This window comes from Zonotrichia leucophrys, chromosome 20, assembly GCF_028769735.1.
Source record: "Zonotrichia leucophrys gambelii isolate GWCS_2022_RI chromosome 20, RI_Zleu_2.0, whole genome shotgun sequence".
Classification (NCBI taxonomy): domain Eukaryota; kingdom Metazoa; phylum Chordata; class Aves; order Passeriformes; family Passerellidae; genus Zonotrichia; species Zonotrichia leucophrys.
In genome coordinates this window covers 5,352,225-5,367,944 of record NC_088189.1, presented here as the reverse complement: position 1 = coordinate 5,367,944, position 15,720 = coordinate 5,352,225, and the positions used below count along the sequence as shown (strand labels likewise).

At 42.3% G+C, this 15,720-nt stretch overlaps 1 protein-coding gene across 4 annotated transcripts in view; it reads left to right on the top strand.

Moving 5' to 3' along the window:
* Positions 1 to 15,720, top strand: part of DIDO1 (death inducer-obliterator 1) — a 51,164-nt gene that overhangs the window by 22,666 nt on the left and 12,778 nt on the right. For 3 of the 4 annotated variants that reach the window (XM_064729905.1, XM_064729904.1, XM_064729906.1), the window contains 6 exons: positions 11,750 to 12,200; positions 13,066 to 13,225; positions 13,636 to 13,752; positions 13,972 to 14,076; positions 14,521 to 14,656; positions 14,791 to 15,337. In XM_064729905.1, the coding sequence (XP_064585975.1) occupies positions 11,750 to 12,200; positions 13,066 to 13,225; positions 13,636 to 13,752; positions 13,972 to 14,076; positions 14,521 to 14,656; positions 14,791 to 15,337 (1,516 nt within the window). Of the gene's footprint in view, positions 1 to 76; positions 4,914 to 11,749; positions 12,201 to 13,065; positions 13,226 to 13,635; positions 13,753 to 13,971; positions 14,077 to 14,520; positions 14,657 to 14,790; positions 15,338 to 15,720 lie in introns of those variants that run through there. The other variant, XR_010442472.1, reaches the window with a different exon arrangement.

The window sequence follows — 15,720 nt, the reverse complement described above, 5'->3', positions numbered from 1 at the left end:
TTACAAAAAGGTTGTGCAGTGTGCACTGTGAATCAGCAATTGCCTGTACTAATTTCGTTGTATTTTTGTAATTTAGATTTGGCACCTGTCTCTCAGGTCTTGCATTTTCAGTGCCTGGTGCCAAGAGTGAAATCTTCAACGTGGTATCCAACGATACTTGACACCTCTGCAAACAGCTTTTAACTGTCAAGTATTCTCCTGCTGCTTTTCTTTCTTACATGAAATAACTTAAGGACCATCCTTTACTTGTATGCTGGGGGGGGAGGCAGAACTCTGTTGTCTTTATTTTCTTTTTTTTTTCTCCCCCTTTCTCTCTTCATATTCCACACATTATCCACACACAAAAGAGCACATCTCAGCTGGATGTTGGGCAGAGATACTGCCCTGCATATTTTTGCAGGTTTTGAGTAGCATCCTTGTAATTCATGCAAAGGTAAGTAAATACTGCTTTGAAGCCTGAACAAGTCTTTTTGCTTATGACATTTTTTTGACTGACTCACTCTGAGTAGTTTTATAATGCAGCTCTGGAACTTGAGATGAAATTTGACATTTCAGTTGCAAACCACATGACCTCCTTTGAAGAGTAATGAATCAGAAATTCAGCTCTCACAGCTTTTGTAACCACACTACAGCCAATTTACATTTTATTTTCATAAGTAAATGTAATTATTGAACACTTACACGTAAATTAACTGATAACTTTATAAATCTTATTTAAGATGAGATTTTCTAGTTAGAGCTTTTAAGCACTGAGGGAACACCAGCTATCCTAAATTGCTGTTGATGAGCAAGGCACATCCCAGGTATATTTCAATGGTCTTTACCCACATCAGGTTAAATGGTTGTAATTTTTCTCTGTGTATTTTTGCTGCATATTAGGCCCTTGACCTCTTGTATTGTAAACTCCCTTAAGATATATATTTTAATTAACTTCCATTCCTTTTAGATTATTTTAAAGAAAATTTAGCCTTTTTTGTCAGAAACAATAGTGTTTTAAACATAACTAAAATTAGTGGAAAAACATAAATGAAACTATAAGGGCTTATTTTGCATCAGATTTTTCTGACTGTAACACTTACGGGTGTCCATAGAACTATTTCACTTTAAATGTCCTTATTCCTATAGGGTTTGTTTTTTTCCTAAGAGACAGGAATACAGGTTGTGAGGCAGAACCTTTGAGGGTTTTTTTAAGGGACTTTGCTCTTAAGATTTACCACACTGAAGGTTTTACAGATTTAACCACTTTGAGTAGAAAACTGGATTCCTGCAGCTAAATAGTGAAATTGATTCTAAAACATTGTAAATACCTGACTTTAGCAACAAGTAGGGAACAGCCTAGTTCGTGTGGTGAAGAATTCTCATATCAAATGCAAGGAAGAGCTTCAGATTTTCTTTTTTAAGGTAAGTTGCATTGATATGTGGGAACTCTGCCATTACTAAATGCCCAGCTAAATTGTTTGTGTATTTGTGAAAAAAATGTGCCTTGCTTTTCAGTGGATAGGTCTGAGCTGTAATCTTCCTGAGGAGCTGCCAGTGCACCATCTGCAAAAGTACTCTACCAGATTTTATTTCTCTAAGAAATCTTTATATGCTGTTCAAAACCTGAGTTACAGCATTAGGGAAATTCATGAGAGTTGTCTCACTTCACTTCAGGTACCTAAGAGTGAGAAGTCTCTTAAGTCTGAGCTAGTCTGTCAAGGAAGACATGTTTATTGGACCAAACATAGTCTGGTTTAGATGTAAATCTTAAAACCAAGCAGCTCCCAGATTAGGAATCTGCATTTCTGAACATTGATTATGAAGGACTTGTAGTCCAGAAGAAGCAAAGGACTTCCAAGATGCAGTATTTCAGAATGCTGCCCATGTTCTTCCAGAGTTTCCAGCCATGTTCACCAAATCCTTGTTTGCAGCTTCAGTGCAGGAGACCTTCTAGGAATTAAGAAAACTTAACCTGATTGACAGAATCACTCTCTAATACTCTTTACATCAGACAGTTTATAATTTCAAACATAGATTTATTTTATGTATTTACTCAGTACTTGTGAGTTTCAAGACTTTGTTATTACATGAGATAGTTGTTATGTTAAGTAGTACCAAGAAATCAAGTCACTTTCAAAGATGTACTGGGTGGTCAGAGCATAGAGTGTATTTGCATCTAAGCCTACCACCAGGGCCCTTCTCCCAACCTGTTCTGCATTTGTTTAGAAAAGGGATATTTGGTGCTACTAATGCAGAACAGTCATATTTTTTTCCTTCTGTTACCTCCTTACTTTGTGTTTCTTCACTTCCTAACTTTCCTGTGTCTTTTTGGGATATGAGTTAAGGCTGTACTTGGAAGTGACTTGGTACACCAGAATCTGGTGCCTGAAAAATGACACTCTTCCATCTTTCTGTGCCCAGTGAAAATGATTTTTATTAATTTAAAAACAAGTGTGGGAAATACCTTGATTTGATAAATCAATATTAAGTACAAGTACTTCTAAAGTTTCAGACAGCATTTGAAGGACACATATAAAAGGAAATTAGGTCTGAGTCACATTCGCTTTTAGAAGAGTTGCTTTTACTTTTGTTAGGAAAATTAGCATTAATTTAATATGCAGTGCTCAGCTCTTACATTGCATTTCAGAAGTTATCCTGGCTTCCAGATTCATACAAGTATGTGGATTGTTGAGATTTATGAACATTGTTCAGAGATCCATGTTACAACAGCAACACTTGTAAGAGACTTTTTCTGTATTTTTGCTAATAATTGTCAAGCAGAAGTTAGCAGCAAATGCCGTATTAAAATAGAAAATTAATCCTAAAGGAGGGGAGGAGAGTAAACATTTGCAGTATCCCTGTTCTTAAACTGCCCAGTCCTAAGTATGCTAAGTATTCATTAGTGCTTTAAAGCTTTGAAGTTCACCTGATTTATTAGACTTAAATACACAAAGTAATAATTTACTCAATTCAGGTGTTAAAACAGTTTAAATATCTCACCTGCTTTTCCTGAGAAAGCAGCCAAGCATGCAGGAGAGCGAGGAGGGTTTATTAGACAAAAGCTTAAAAGGAAGCCTTAAGTTTCTGTTCTTGTGGGAGAACTTCAAAATAACAAGCCCTTGTCGCACCAAATCACTGAACTTGTGTTTACATTGTAACTTGTAACTTCTGTTTACATGCACTGCAGACAGATACAATGTGAATTTGTAGCAAATTATGGTCATACCTTATTTGGGACCAGTGTTTCACCAAAGAATGAGTGAGTTTTGGAAGGGGGGAGTGCTTCCTTCAGAGAAACCGTCAATGTTTGTGGTCCTGCTCCTGCTTCCCAGCAGGGAATTCCGAAGAGACAACGCTGCCACCTCCTGGAAGTAGGAGCCCTGGCTCTGGTGATACAAATTTCTTTTTGTTACCCATTTTCAGTATTTTTAATCTCTTCTGCAGCTGAACTTTTCCACACACAAAGGGATTAGGATGTGTGTGTGTGTGTAGTTACAGATCTTGGACTGTTTGTTCCTGTACACCTCTAACAAAATAAGGAGACTTTGAGAATGGAACACAGGGATAGTGGGATGCCCCACCAGCAGAAACTGCTGTGGGTACCAAAATGGCAGGATTATAGCATGCATAATTTATGTGTGCCTTTCCTTGTGTCTTGATTTTTTTTTTCTTTATGTAATAACAGCATGAAGACAGGAGAGAAAGAAAATAAACCACTCTACAGAGAGCAGGAGGAATATAGAGTGCACTAAAGACAGGATTTATGGCTCAGGAAGTAATAGTAATGTAGGGAGCAGTAAGTAGTGATATGAAGAGTAAAAGAGAAGGTCTTGTCTACCCAAGTGGTGCCAATTTAATGCTGCTTTTGAGGCAAGATTGTGCCACCTGAAGTTGTGGATGTGGATATACTGCTGTTGGTTTGGCTTAACTTAAAATAATATTTTACTGAAATTTTGCTTTTTAAGCCATAGCTATGTTTGCCTGCCAGGACTGCTTGTAGGTGAACTGGATTCCTTTGGTTATGAGTGCTTCCCCACAGGAAAAACTAGGCTGTGCCAGGTTCCATACTGTTACAACTGAACTACTGCTGGCATCTGAATTGACTCCTAGAAAGCCAAGGTGTCTTGCTTAATGCTGTATTCTGCAATGTAGGCCCATCCTGAGAGGCAGTAAGTATTGAGTAGTACTGGGGAAATGAGAAGAATTACTGATTTGGGTACTGTCCACTTTCTGGGACACCTGGCTGCCCTGCGTGTAGGTCTGGCCTAAACATTTGAACTAGAGTTTTCAGAAGGGCTGCTGACAGACCAATAATGATCAGCATACCCAAGATGAGTCTGCCAGAAGTTCTGAAAAATTCACCTTGGAGACCTGGCTTTGGAAGGGTTGTACAGCAGAATAACGTGGCTCCAGTGCTGAACTCCTGTCGTGAGACTGGCAGGGGCTGTGCTGGCCTGGAGCTGGCACGAGACCTGAGCCCTGCCTGTGGAGGGAGGCAGAACATAGTGATGCTGAAGCCAACATCCCCTGGCACCCAGCCAGTTAAAAGGAGCAGTGGGATTCCTGGGGAGCCATTTTCATCTCCTGCCTGAGAACTCCTGGAGCTCCCCTTCTCTGCTCTGCAAGGTATGTCACATCTGTGGCTGGCAGCCACGTGAAGATTTTTGCTGTCTCAAGTTAGGAAGGCTGGTCCCTGTTCCTGGCACGTGCCTGTCAAACACCCAGCAGCACACCTGAGGCACTTGGAGACAGCAAGCAGGCCAGCACTCCTGCCATCAGGGGTGCTTGGCTTCAGTGTGAGAACCATTGCTCAGGGGAAGGGTTGGGGGGCAGAAATCTGGTACAGCTTCCAGAGGCAATGTGCATATGAGGGTGGTTTATCTCATCATCAACACTGAAAGTGATGAAAGTTTGATTAAAAACACTCACCACCCTCTTGCTGTTTTGCTTTCTTTTGCTAATTTTACTTCAGTATTTTGAACTTGCTCACTTGACTGCATAGCCAGTGAAAAAGTTCTTTGCTAGTCCCCAAATAAAAGGGATTTTTTTGAGGTGATCACTTGCACTTAAAATCAAGTTCGCTGCTGATTTGCTGTGTCCCATCTGTGCTGAACTTGGAACCTGAAGATGGCCTGTCCCTGGAAGAGTGATGATGCCAATCCATGAACAGTCTGGAAAATAAGCCCTTTTTTTGCCTCAGATAGTGCTTCTCAAGAGGGGGGTAGGAGTAAAGATGCAGTTGTCTAATAGAGATCAGATAGATCACTACAGTATTGTGTAGATTAAAATAAAGCTTGTGTGTCAAAGCTACACATGTGCATCAGCACAGAGCTACAGGTTGGCTTGAACACAAATCACTGCAGGAAAGGCATGCCCTTATCTCTGAGTCTCCTGAATTAACTTTAGGGACAGGTTTACTTTGTGTGCCTAAATGTAGAAGCTTGGCACACAGGCAGCTTAACTGCGGTGCAGATCAGAACTGATGGAGGCTTTCAAAGCGCAGCACTGGGGCAGGCAGCATGTGCCAGACACTAGTAGTGTCCAATAAAATTTGATTTGATCTTGTAAGTGAAAGGAGATGGGGCCGGTAACAGTGAAAACTAACACTGAAGCCGATTTAAGAGCAGCTCAACACGTGGGAATTAGAGCTAGCACTGAGTTATTGTGAGGGAAGTGACAGAAAGCCCTGCAGGAGCAGATGTGAGGAGAGCAGTGGAGCAGGCTCGGAGCTGCAGCGGTGCCGGAGCTCCTCATCTGCACAGCCGCGGGCAGCGGTGCTCGGTGCCACCAGAGGGGGCTTCGGGGCACCCAGCGGCGCCGAGCAGCGCCCGAGGCTCAGATGTCAGGCGGCCCCAGCACAGACTGGGCACAGCTGGCTCGGAACTGGTAAGTAGCTTCCCGTTGTGGAGTGCTTGAGGACTGACAGCTAAAGCACCTGCTCACCCACGTCTTTTACTCCGTTTTTTCAGTTCCAAAAGGTTTCACCTCGGAAGAACTCGTGGATTAAAGTTAGTGGCCACTGCTTGGGACAGGGGGTTGGTTAAATTCTGCTCTGTTCAGGTTATTCCTGTCACAAGTCACACAGGAGGGGGTCATCACACCGCTGTGTCAGATGACGCTTCTTGGGACATGTGCTGAGTGGCATTGGGAAACTGCAGAACCACACCAGTTCGGAGGCTGGGAAATCCTGCCTGTCTTCCAACAATTATCCAGAGGGGAAATGTGGTTGTTAAATTCTCACCTACTGGCAAAGGGGTGAGGTGTTTCCCTCGTAGGCCAGCAGCCTGTGCTGCCCTGTGTGCCAGTGGGCTGCTCTCACCTTGCCCCGCTCGGAGCGGAGAAGCTGCAGCGCTGCGACAACGGCGCAGGGACGGCCACCGCAGCCACCTGCGGCTGAGCCCCGGGAGCCGTGGGACGCTGAGGTCACTGCCCCGGTCTGTGTGACACCCAAAACGCTGGCAGGGCAGGGCAGGCCCTGCATAGGTGACTGGCTCTGCTGGGCTGTGCACAACTGTGTTCCTGTCAGCTTGTCGCAGGATGGAATTGCCAGCTCTGCTCAGCCTTTACACTGGCTGTGTAAATACTTTCTAACAGGTATCAATGGGTTTATTACAACTGCACTGCTGCAGCACTGTGAATTTTCTCCCCTCTAAAGGCATAAAAATCTTAGTACAGGTGGATCACAAGTAGCTGTTCTCTGCATAGATTGCACTATTAATTTTATGGAATTTTACAGATTTGTTGTTAAAGAAAAATGTTAATTACCAGGTTTCTTACCGTTGGCGCCACAGAAGTTCATATACTGTGCTTAAGACTGAAGTTGGTTACGAAGTTTTGGTTTTTTCCGAAGTCTGAAAAGGAGCAGTAAAACCCAGACAGGCTTGGGCTGTCTCTGTGCTGGGCAGTGCCCCATGAAGTGCTGGGTTCCTGACGTTCTTCTCCCATTGCAGAATGTTCTGTGCAAGTTGGACACAACACAGCCATTGGCTCCAACACTGCCTGAAGGAAATTGACCCTGGGGAAAGAAAGTAGATTAATGTAGGTGGAAGAGAACATGGGGGAAACATGAAGATGATATTGGACAGCAGAGACAGTAGTGCTGGTGTATGACCAGCCTTATGCCAAAATCTTAATTCTATAGAGAGAATTACAATACTCTGCACAGCTGCAAGATGTATTGCACAGAAGTGTTTTAATGTCCTGTAAGAGGTGCTGTAATGCTTTTTTTAAATTTAGAAAACCGCCAAAAAAACAGCTTTACTGAAGTCATTGTGAAATGGGCTCTTCAGGTGTAACAGACTGTGGTTTATCTCCACAGCTTTTAAAAGTTTTAACATCAACTAGAGTCAGAAATTAAAGTTCTTTTGAAGAGCTGTGATTTAAATACTTTTAAAGCTATACAGAGAAAAGGAATAGCACATTATTTCCTAGTATTTAAAATTTGAAAGAAGTAGGTAATAGTTTTAGCAAAGCAGCTCATCACAAATGAGATATATAGAAATCAGGATTAGTTTTTGAAGTGGCTTTAAAAAGTTCTAACTCCAAAGAAGGATTGGGTGGAGAGGGAAAGGGGAATGAACCAGAATAGAATTAAATGCTATACAGAAATATTCTTTAACAATTGGAATAGATACAGTTTCCTGCTGGTGCTGTAAAACCCAGCCTCCAGGTGTTTGTGAGGGACTGGGATACAAGTACAACCTGCAAGTCCTTCATGTAAAGTTAACAGCCCTACACTGGAAATCCTGCTTAATTGGGCCTTCACAATGGCCTGGCAGTGCTGAGCCACCGTGTTGAGAGGTTCAGAAATACCTGGAACCATCAGGCTCATCTGTCCCAGCAGATGCTGTGGCAGTTCCATCCTGCTCTGCGTGCAGAAGCCTCGTTCCCAGCTGGGTGTTGTGATGTCAAGTGTACCTGCAGGGGGAATTTCCTCAGGGGAGGGGTTCTGTGTCTGTTGACACCTGATGGGAGAGATTCTAGTTCTGTGTAGTGAGTACACCAAGTTTGTTAAGCCTGGGAGGGATGAAGGGTTTTCTGCCAGAGGATTCATTACGTTTCACCCTGGGTACGTGTTGGCTCATTAGCTGCAGCTGCACCTCGGTCTCTTTAGCCCACACCTCCCTCCAGTCAGTAAGGATCCTCTTCCTGTCCTAACAAGTGGCCCATGGGACAAATTGGGGCAATTAGGATTTACTGTTATTTTAAATTGTGTCTTTGACATCAAGCCAGGGAGGATCACCTGGGTTTTGAAATTGCTGAATAGAAGAACCACCGAATGCCTTATTCTAAGCTGCCAGTGGTGAAACTCCATGTTAATCTCTTAGGTAGGATAGGCTGATATTCAGTGCTTGCCTCATCCTTTTGTTTTAAATTTGGTTTAGGACATTTAATATAGATGCACTGGAGCTACTGATTAAAAGGACCAAACCCACCATGGTATAAAGTGGCCAGTGTGTGCAGTAGCATTGGCTGTGCCTTCTCATGCTGCTCATAGACTGCAGGGCCAAGCACTTGGAAATCATGGGCTGAGGGAATGCCTGCTCCATGATCTGTCTCATCCATTTGCAGAGCAGCTCTGGCATCTGTTCAGAAGTAAAGCTCCGTATGTGTTGGCATACTGCTCCCAGAAAAGAGCACGTTTTTCTTCTAGTGCTTCCAAACAGACACCTACCTTGTTACCATACCTGTCAGGAGGTGCTGTCAGCTTTGGGGTGTGCTCATGTTGTGGATAGATCAGTAGGAGAGTGAGCTGCCACCCCAAGAGCCAGTGTTGCTCCTTCCCCACCCTCCACTGGCTGCTCCTGGGTGTTGGATCTCAGACCTGTGTAATGCCCAGTGAGTTGCTTCAGCTGAATTATGGGGCAGCACATTGACACTGAAACCCAAAACTTGATGGGGCAAAAAATCTGATTTCTCATTGTCAAAACAGGATAAGAGGGTTTTTTAAATTAGTCTCATGTACAGATGTCACAGGTTGTTTGTACAGAGGATCTAGGTATTCTGGATTCTTTATCAAAGCCTGCACATGCTTAATTGGATAGTCAGTTTGAACAGGACCTTGGTAGTTCTGGAGAACTGAAGGAGTCACTTATGGCTGAGTTAGTACATAAAGAATCTGTGCCATCCGTGTCTGATCAACAAGTCCTGCTCAGGAGACACTAGAAATTAGTGTAAAATAGCATTGTAGCTTGAAACTGTCAGGCATGCATGATACTATTCAGGTCTTTGCATGTTTTCTGTTGGCTAAAGAAGCATAAAAATCACACACCTTAAGAACAGTCATGGTGTCAGCTGGCAGCTTAAAGGATGCCTCTGTGTGTCCTTGGACCTTACAGACTCTGCTGACCATCAGCCCCAGGAATGTCAGTCTAGCTTTGTGCTAGTAGCTTTTATTTATTTTACAAATTTTTATTCTTACTGTCATATAACTGTTTGTAGCAGAAAAGTGTTTGGTGTGGATATAGTTCTTATACATACACAACATCTGATGGACACAAAACATCTTGGTTCTGCTGGTTTTAGTTCTATCAATATAGTTTTTGTTAGGTACTTTGAACTAATCATTAAATAGGTAGTGGTTAGAGGATTGAGAATAAATTTAGTCATACTTCTGCTGTAACCATAACGAACTTAACATCTTAATGCTGAGGATTAAGTTTTGCTGTCGCTTTGCAAGCCACTGTTCTATCCTGCCTTGCTGTGGCAGGTACAGGTCTGTGCAGAAGATAAATAAACCAGGAGAAAGAGAATGGGAGTAATTCCTGCAGTGTTACCAGTGCACATATTTTGGGTATTTGGGTATATATATCTCTTCAAGACTGACCTCAAAATAGGTTGGCTAGTTACCTCTTGTGTTCTGGGGACCCTGCTTGACCAAATCAACTATATCAGCAATAATTCCTTATCTTCTTCCTCCCTCCTGGCATTGCCAGTCCTTTTGTCAACTGGAATAGTGTTAGGGGAGACATACAGAGAGACACTGGGGGTCACATGGAAGGTGTCCCTTGCTCAGACAGGAATCAAGGCCAGTCTAGGGAGAACTCTGGGAGTAGTGTGAGGGTAATAATTGCATTTCATTTATAGCAGAATCATCACAGCCTATGAAATTATTTAATGTACTTTGGCAGTGGGTTTTGTTTTACACTTCAAGTAGTTAAATCTGGCTCAGAAAAAAATCCTTAGTTGTAAAATACTTCTAGGAGAAAGCTGGGGACAAAGATAGAGTGTCTCTCCATCTTCTGGCTTCCTGTGTTCCAGCAGAAGTTGAGCACAGACCCTTGCACTTGAGCTAACAAAAGGTCGGTTCCTGTGGTGTTTCTTGTCTCGTGTCCCACCGGTGTCCATGGAAGCTGCCAGCACCGAGGGCCAGTTGCAGGGAGGGGTGAGAGGGCATTGCTGGGAGTGCCTGCTGCTGTCCAGGGAAGTGCTGGGCATGCAGAGACTTGCAAGGCCATTTCTTCATGAAATAAGGTAGTATCATTTGTCCCTTAAGAATGCCAAATCCCCTGCAGTTTGAGGGATGATTACTTTGGGTGTTTATGCTGATGTGTGGGGTGTTCTGAACCAGGCCCCCTCAGAAGGGCTTGGTCCCTATCAAGTCCATCTCAGAACAGTTTAGACTTTCCAGTGATTTGTGCTCTCATCAGAGCAGACCTGGGAAGTGAAGAGGGACCAGTTGGTCCTTGGTAGAGTTACTGGAACTGCTGATATTGTCCAGAAGGTGTCCTGCACATTGCACCTAAGGGGTGTGGGCTGATAACACCTGCAGACCTTCAACAAGGCTTGAAACAACTCTCTTTTAGGAGTTGATTTTTGGTAGTTTCCCTCAGAACCTATCCTCATTTGAGCTCTCAGGATCCATATGCTGCTGTTACCCAATGTAAATTTGATGTCTTGGAAATTACATTCTGTTGGAGAGGGTTGTGTGTGTTTTGAGATTTGGCTTTTTTGCTGGGTTGAATTGTTCCTTTCCGTGCCAGAAGGTGGTACAGATGAAATGCAATTTAAAAACATATTTGCTTTTAAAATCCTGTGCAAGTATATCTTTTACAGGTGTGAAAACAAGAGTTTTTACTTAGACTTAATAAATTTTCTTGCATATGATGTGTATCAGTTACTGTAACATTAGAATTTTCAATGGAAAACTGAATATTATGACTGGAATAGTTTGAGAACGGTTTAGTTTGAGAACTGGAGTAGTTTGAGAATTAGATGACTATAGCCTGACAACAGTGTTAATCTTTAAATATTCTTTAAATCTGGACTAGCTAGGAACTGAATAGTTTTATTAAACTTCAGTAATACTCAGCTTAGGGTAATATCAGTACAATTTCAAATTCATAGACTTTGTTGTCAGGTCAACCTCTGTAATTAACTGGTTCTGTAAAGTGTTATGACACTTTCTCTGTTTAAATATAGCGTGTGGATTGTATTGCATTATTTTTATTTTTTATATGTGTAAGTATTTGGGTTGATTTTGAAGCTTAACCATGGAATCCCACTCAGGAATCTTTGAAGGTGGTGCCTTTTTTCCCCCCCATTTTTCTTATGCACAAAATTTTCAACAAACAAGTCAACCATGGCATGATTTTAAAAATCACTTTAAACAAGGCAAATGAGAATAAATAGCTTAAACTGCTTGCCTGGTAGCTGTTCACTGGAGATGGTATTTCACTGACTTTTCCTGTTATGTTGGTATTAGGTCTTCATGAATATGAAGTTACAAAGTTAAGCCTTTAATATTGTATTTTCCTCTTTGTTTTAACAGCTCAAAGGGAAGAGAAAAGGAACGAAGATCGAGCAGAGTCCACATCGGCCCCGAAGAAGGCTGTGGTAACTATCCTGGAGAAACAGCCCTCTTCTCTCCCCAAAAATCTGCCTTCAAAGAAGCCCCCATCCTACTCCAACACCTCACTAACTAAACCACCACTGAAACCTGCTGGAAGTTTCAAAGGTGTCATTCCCAAGAAACCTTGGCCTTCGTCGGGCAGTGTTCCTTCCAAACAGGCACCTCTCTCTCATGGCTCATCAGTTGCCAAGAAAGCAGCTCCAGCGTCTTCCAGTTTGAGTGGGGGACTCAAAAAGCCTTCACTGTCTTCCGTGTCAGCTGCAGCTGGGAGTAGCCAAGCCAAAGCCTCAGCCAGTCCTGCCCAGTCACAGCCCAACTCTCAGATCCGACAGAATATTCGACGATCCCTGAAAGAAATTTTATGGAAGAGGTGGGAATTCAAAGCACTTTATATAGGAAGCTGCACCTAGAAGTAGCATGGAGAGTTTAGTTTGTCTTGGTAGGGAATTTTGAGGGATTGAATTTATGCAACAAATTACTACAAGTACGGTCAGCATCTCGGGTTTATATTTGAAATAAAAATTCTTGATAGAAAATAAATGTACATGTGATAAAGCTTTTATAAAAAGAAAGCTCCCTGTTCCATTTATATTGAGACAATTACAGCAGAAGGATTAAATCACAGGATAGAAGCATTTATAATGTAGGTGCTCTGAGATTTAAAGTCTGGAGATGTAGAATTGTAGGGAACGTAGTACAGGAAATACCATTGTTAAAGCTCACCGAAGGAGAGGTTGCCTCCTTTCCCAACATGAAAATCAACAACAAGAAATTCTTGTCAACAGGCAGCTATCACGTAGGACAGGAAAAAAATAACACCAAAAAATGCAGATTTTCCCACAATAATTATTAAAGAGAATGCCAACCATAAAGACTGTCATAGAGCACTGCCCTCTGGTATTGTCTCTGTAAAGAAAATCCTGGTCACAGTGAGGAATCAAGGACTGAAAGTCAGGTGCTTGGGCTCCCTGTGTCACTCCTGGCAGAGAAACTCCAGGTGGCAGTGCCACAAGCAGGAGTCTCCCAAAGCCGTGTTGCCCATGGCCATCTGCAGGCAGTAATTAAAGTTTGCCAGAGTTCAAGATCCTGAGATAGACTTTGGCTTTGAGGTTTCATTTAAAGGAGTCTCAGGCCTTTCCTGGGTGAGGTCAGGTCTGAAAAATTTCCTTTTTTGTGACTGCACCTAACCATTTACCCCTGATGTAACCACACATTCCTGTTCTTGTTTGCAACAGAGTCAATGACAGCGATGACCTGGTCATGACAGAGAGTGAAGTAGGGAAAGTGGCACTCAACATTGAGAAGGAGATGTTTAATTTGTTCCAAGGGACAGACAACAGATACAAGAGCAAATACCGTAGCATCATGTTCAATCTCAAGGACCCCAAAAACCAGGTTTGGAATTTTCTTAAACAACAAACTTGTATAGAAATGTTCTTTGGGTTTGAATGGTATGTCAGACTCTACCCTCAACCTTAGGAGTTTCAAAATAGAGACGTATGAATTAAATGATAAAATGTTATTAAAAAGCATTCAAGTATTTTTTACAATATTTTTATCTAAGTAGAAGTTCAAAGCCTACTTTAGTTGGTGATTGATATTTATACAGTTTGAGCATTTGATGTGATGTATTTATTATACTTGGAGTTTATTTCATCCTTGGTTTCTGGTTGCTGCAATTTTCCAAATTTGCTTATAAGTAGGTAGTATTCTTAACAGAGAATTAAGAAACTGGAGCAGGTTTTCCCTGCCCAGTTACCTGAGCAGGTTCCCTTCAGCATGGCAAAAGTCTCTTCTGTTTTCAGGGACTTTTCCATCGTGTCCTTCGTGAGGAAATCTCCCTGTCAAAACTGGTGAGAATGAAGCCAGAAGAGCTTTTATCTAAAGAACTGTCTGTGTGGAAAGAGAAACCAGCTAAGGCAGTAAGTAACATTTTTCCCTATGTCATTAAGTACAAATTAAGAGCAAGTTTGACACCCTTTACCACCCATTATACATTAATGCACCATTTTCTTCCTAACAAAATACTAATAACACTCAGTTTCAATACACTTCTTCCCTACCACATACCAAGTGATAGCAAAGTACAGAGTAAAATAAATAGATGGAGCTTTTACCAACACTGTTTTGTTTTCTTTCAGGTGGAGCCAAGAAGCAAATCTCACGAAATCAAGAAAACAGCTGTAAAACGGGAACATGTGCCTGCTGTCAATATGGAGGATTCTCCACCAGTATCTGACTCTGATGTGAGTGCTGGGGCTGTTCCTTCAGATGAGGATGTGGAGGGGGAGAAATGGCAGTTAGGGCTTCACATTTGGGCAGATTGCTTCACTGAACTGTGAGGATATAATTTACCCACTGGGTGTGCTATGAGCATTCCTCAATGTGAAGGACTGCAACAACCAGTGATAGGTGTATTTTGCAGGCACTTCACAAATGCTATGTACTTTTCAGCCCTTGATGTCAATTTGCAGAGAAATCTTTTCTTTCTGAACATGAGCTCTGCTTTAAAGGCACTGTGGCTTGAAATTTGGACACATATCACGTGATAACTCCATCTAACATTATATGCTTTAAGCAAGGACTTTTATGTATTCTTTTAAAAAACTGAATGAACAGTTTTACAAATATTTTTTATTGTTGAAGTTAACGATCAGCTGTGATATTTTTTTGTATTTAATCACTTTTAGGAACAGCAGGAGTCAACCCGAACTGCACCCAATTTGAGCAGTCCTCCTTCTCTAGATGTTTTTAGCAGCATGTTGAAGGATACAACAAGTCAGCATCGAGCCCATCTTTTTGACCTGAACTGTAAAATCTGTACAGGTATTTATTGACAATGCTCACCTTGGGCAAAGTGAAAGAACTTTTACTTAAGTGTTGTTTATTTGTTTTTTTTTAAATAGTTTCTCCAAACTACTATTAAATACTAATCAAAAATGCTTGATATAAATCTATAGGTCAGATTTCAGCATCAGAAGATGAGATACCAGCTAAGAAGATGAAGACAGGGCCTTCTGCTAAGAAGGTGGAGTCGAAATCAAAGCCAGAAGCGCAGGCCAAGTATGAGAGTCCTGCAGCAGCCCCAGCAGCAGAGCCTGACAAAGAGCCCGTCGCTGATGACGCAATGGAAATTGATGTTGAGCCGGCAGCAGAAGCAGTTTCCCAGCCAACCACAGAAGGGACTTACATTCCTACAAGCCAGAGCCAGAACAGCACAGACTCTGCTGTACCTGAAGAGGTCTCTGCTCCAGCTGCCTCCTGTGCTGGCCCTGTGGTCACAACCGTCACGGTTTCTGGCAGAGACCCCAGGACAGCCATGAGCAGCTCCTCTGCGACCGTGACCCCAGCCCTGCGTCCTGGGCCCACAGCTGACAAAGCCTCCACCGGGGAAACCAAACAGGAAGCTTCCAAACCAGTTATGACTGTCCCCAAATCAATATTAACCAAACCTTCCTCCTCACCAGATCCCAGATACCTGGCAGTTCATCAGTCACCCAACATCAAGTGCGTATCCTCAGCAGCTGCCACATCCCTCCTGTGGCTCTCTGCAGAATCCCATGTGTCCCATATCCTGTTCTTTTTCCTTCAGCCAAAAGGCTTGTTGAGGTTTAAAGTTCAGGGAGCCTGATTCACATTTTTAAAATGCCATCTCTACTCATTAGCTTTTTCTAGCTTGGTAAAGTTTTCAGAGCATCAGTGTGTGCATCAACAGATGCACAGAGTATCAGCAAAGAGTCTGCAATGTTCCAGCAGAGAAATAAACTTGAGGGTGTCATGCAGACTTAGAAGTCTGAGTATACATTAATATCTAGAAAGACAGTGCATGGGGGAGATTGCTTAGAGGCATTTCCAGATTTTAATCCCGGATTACATACTGTTGCATCTAA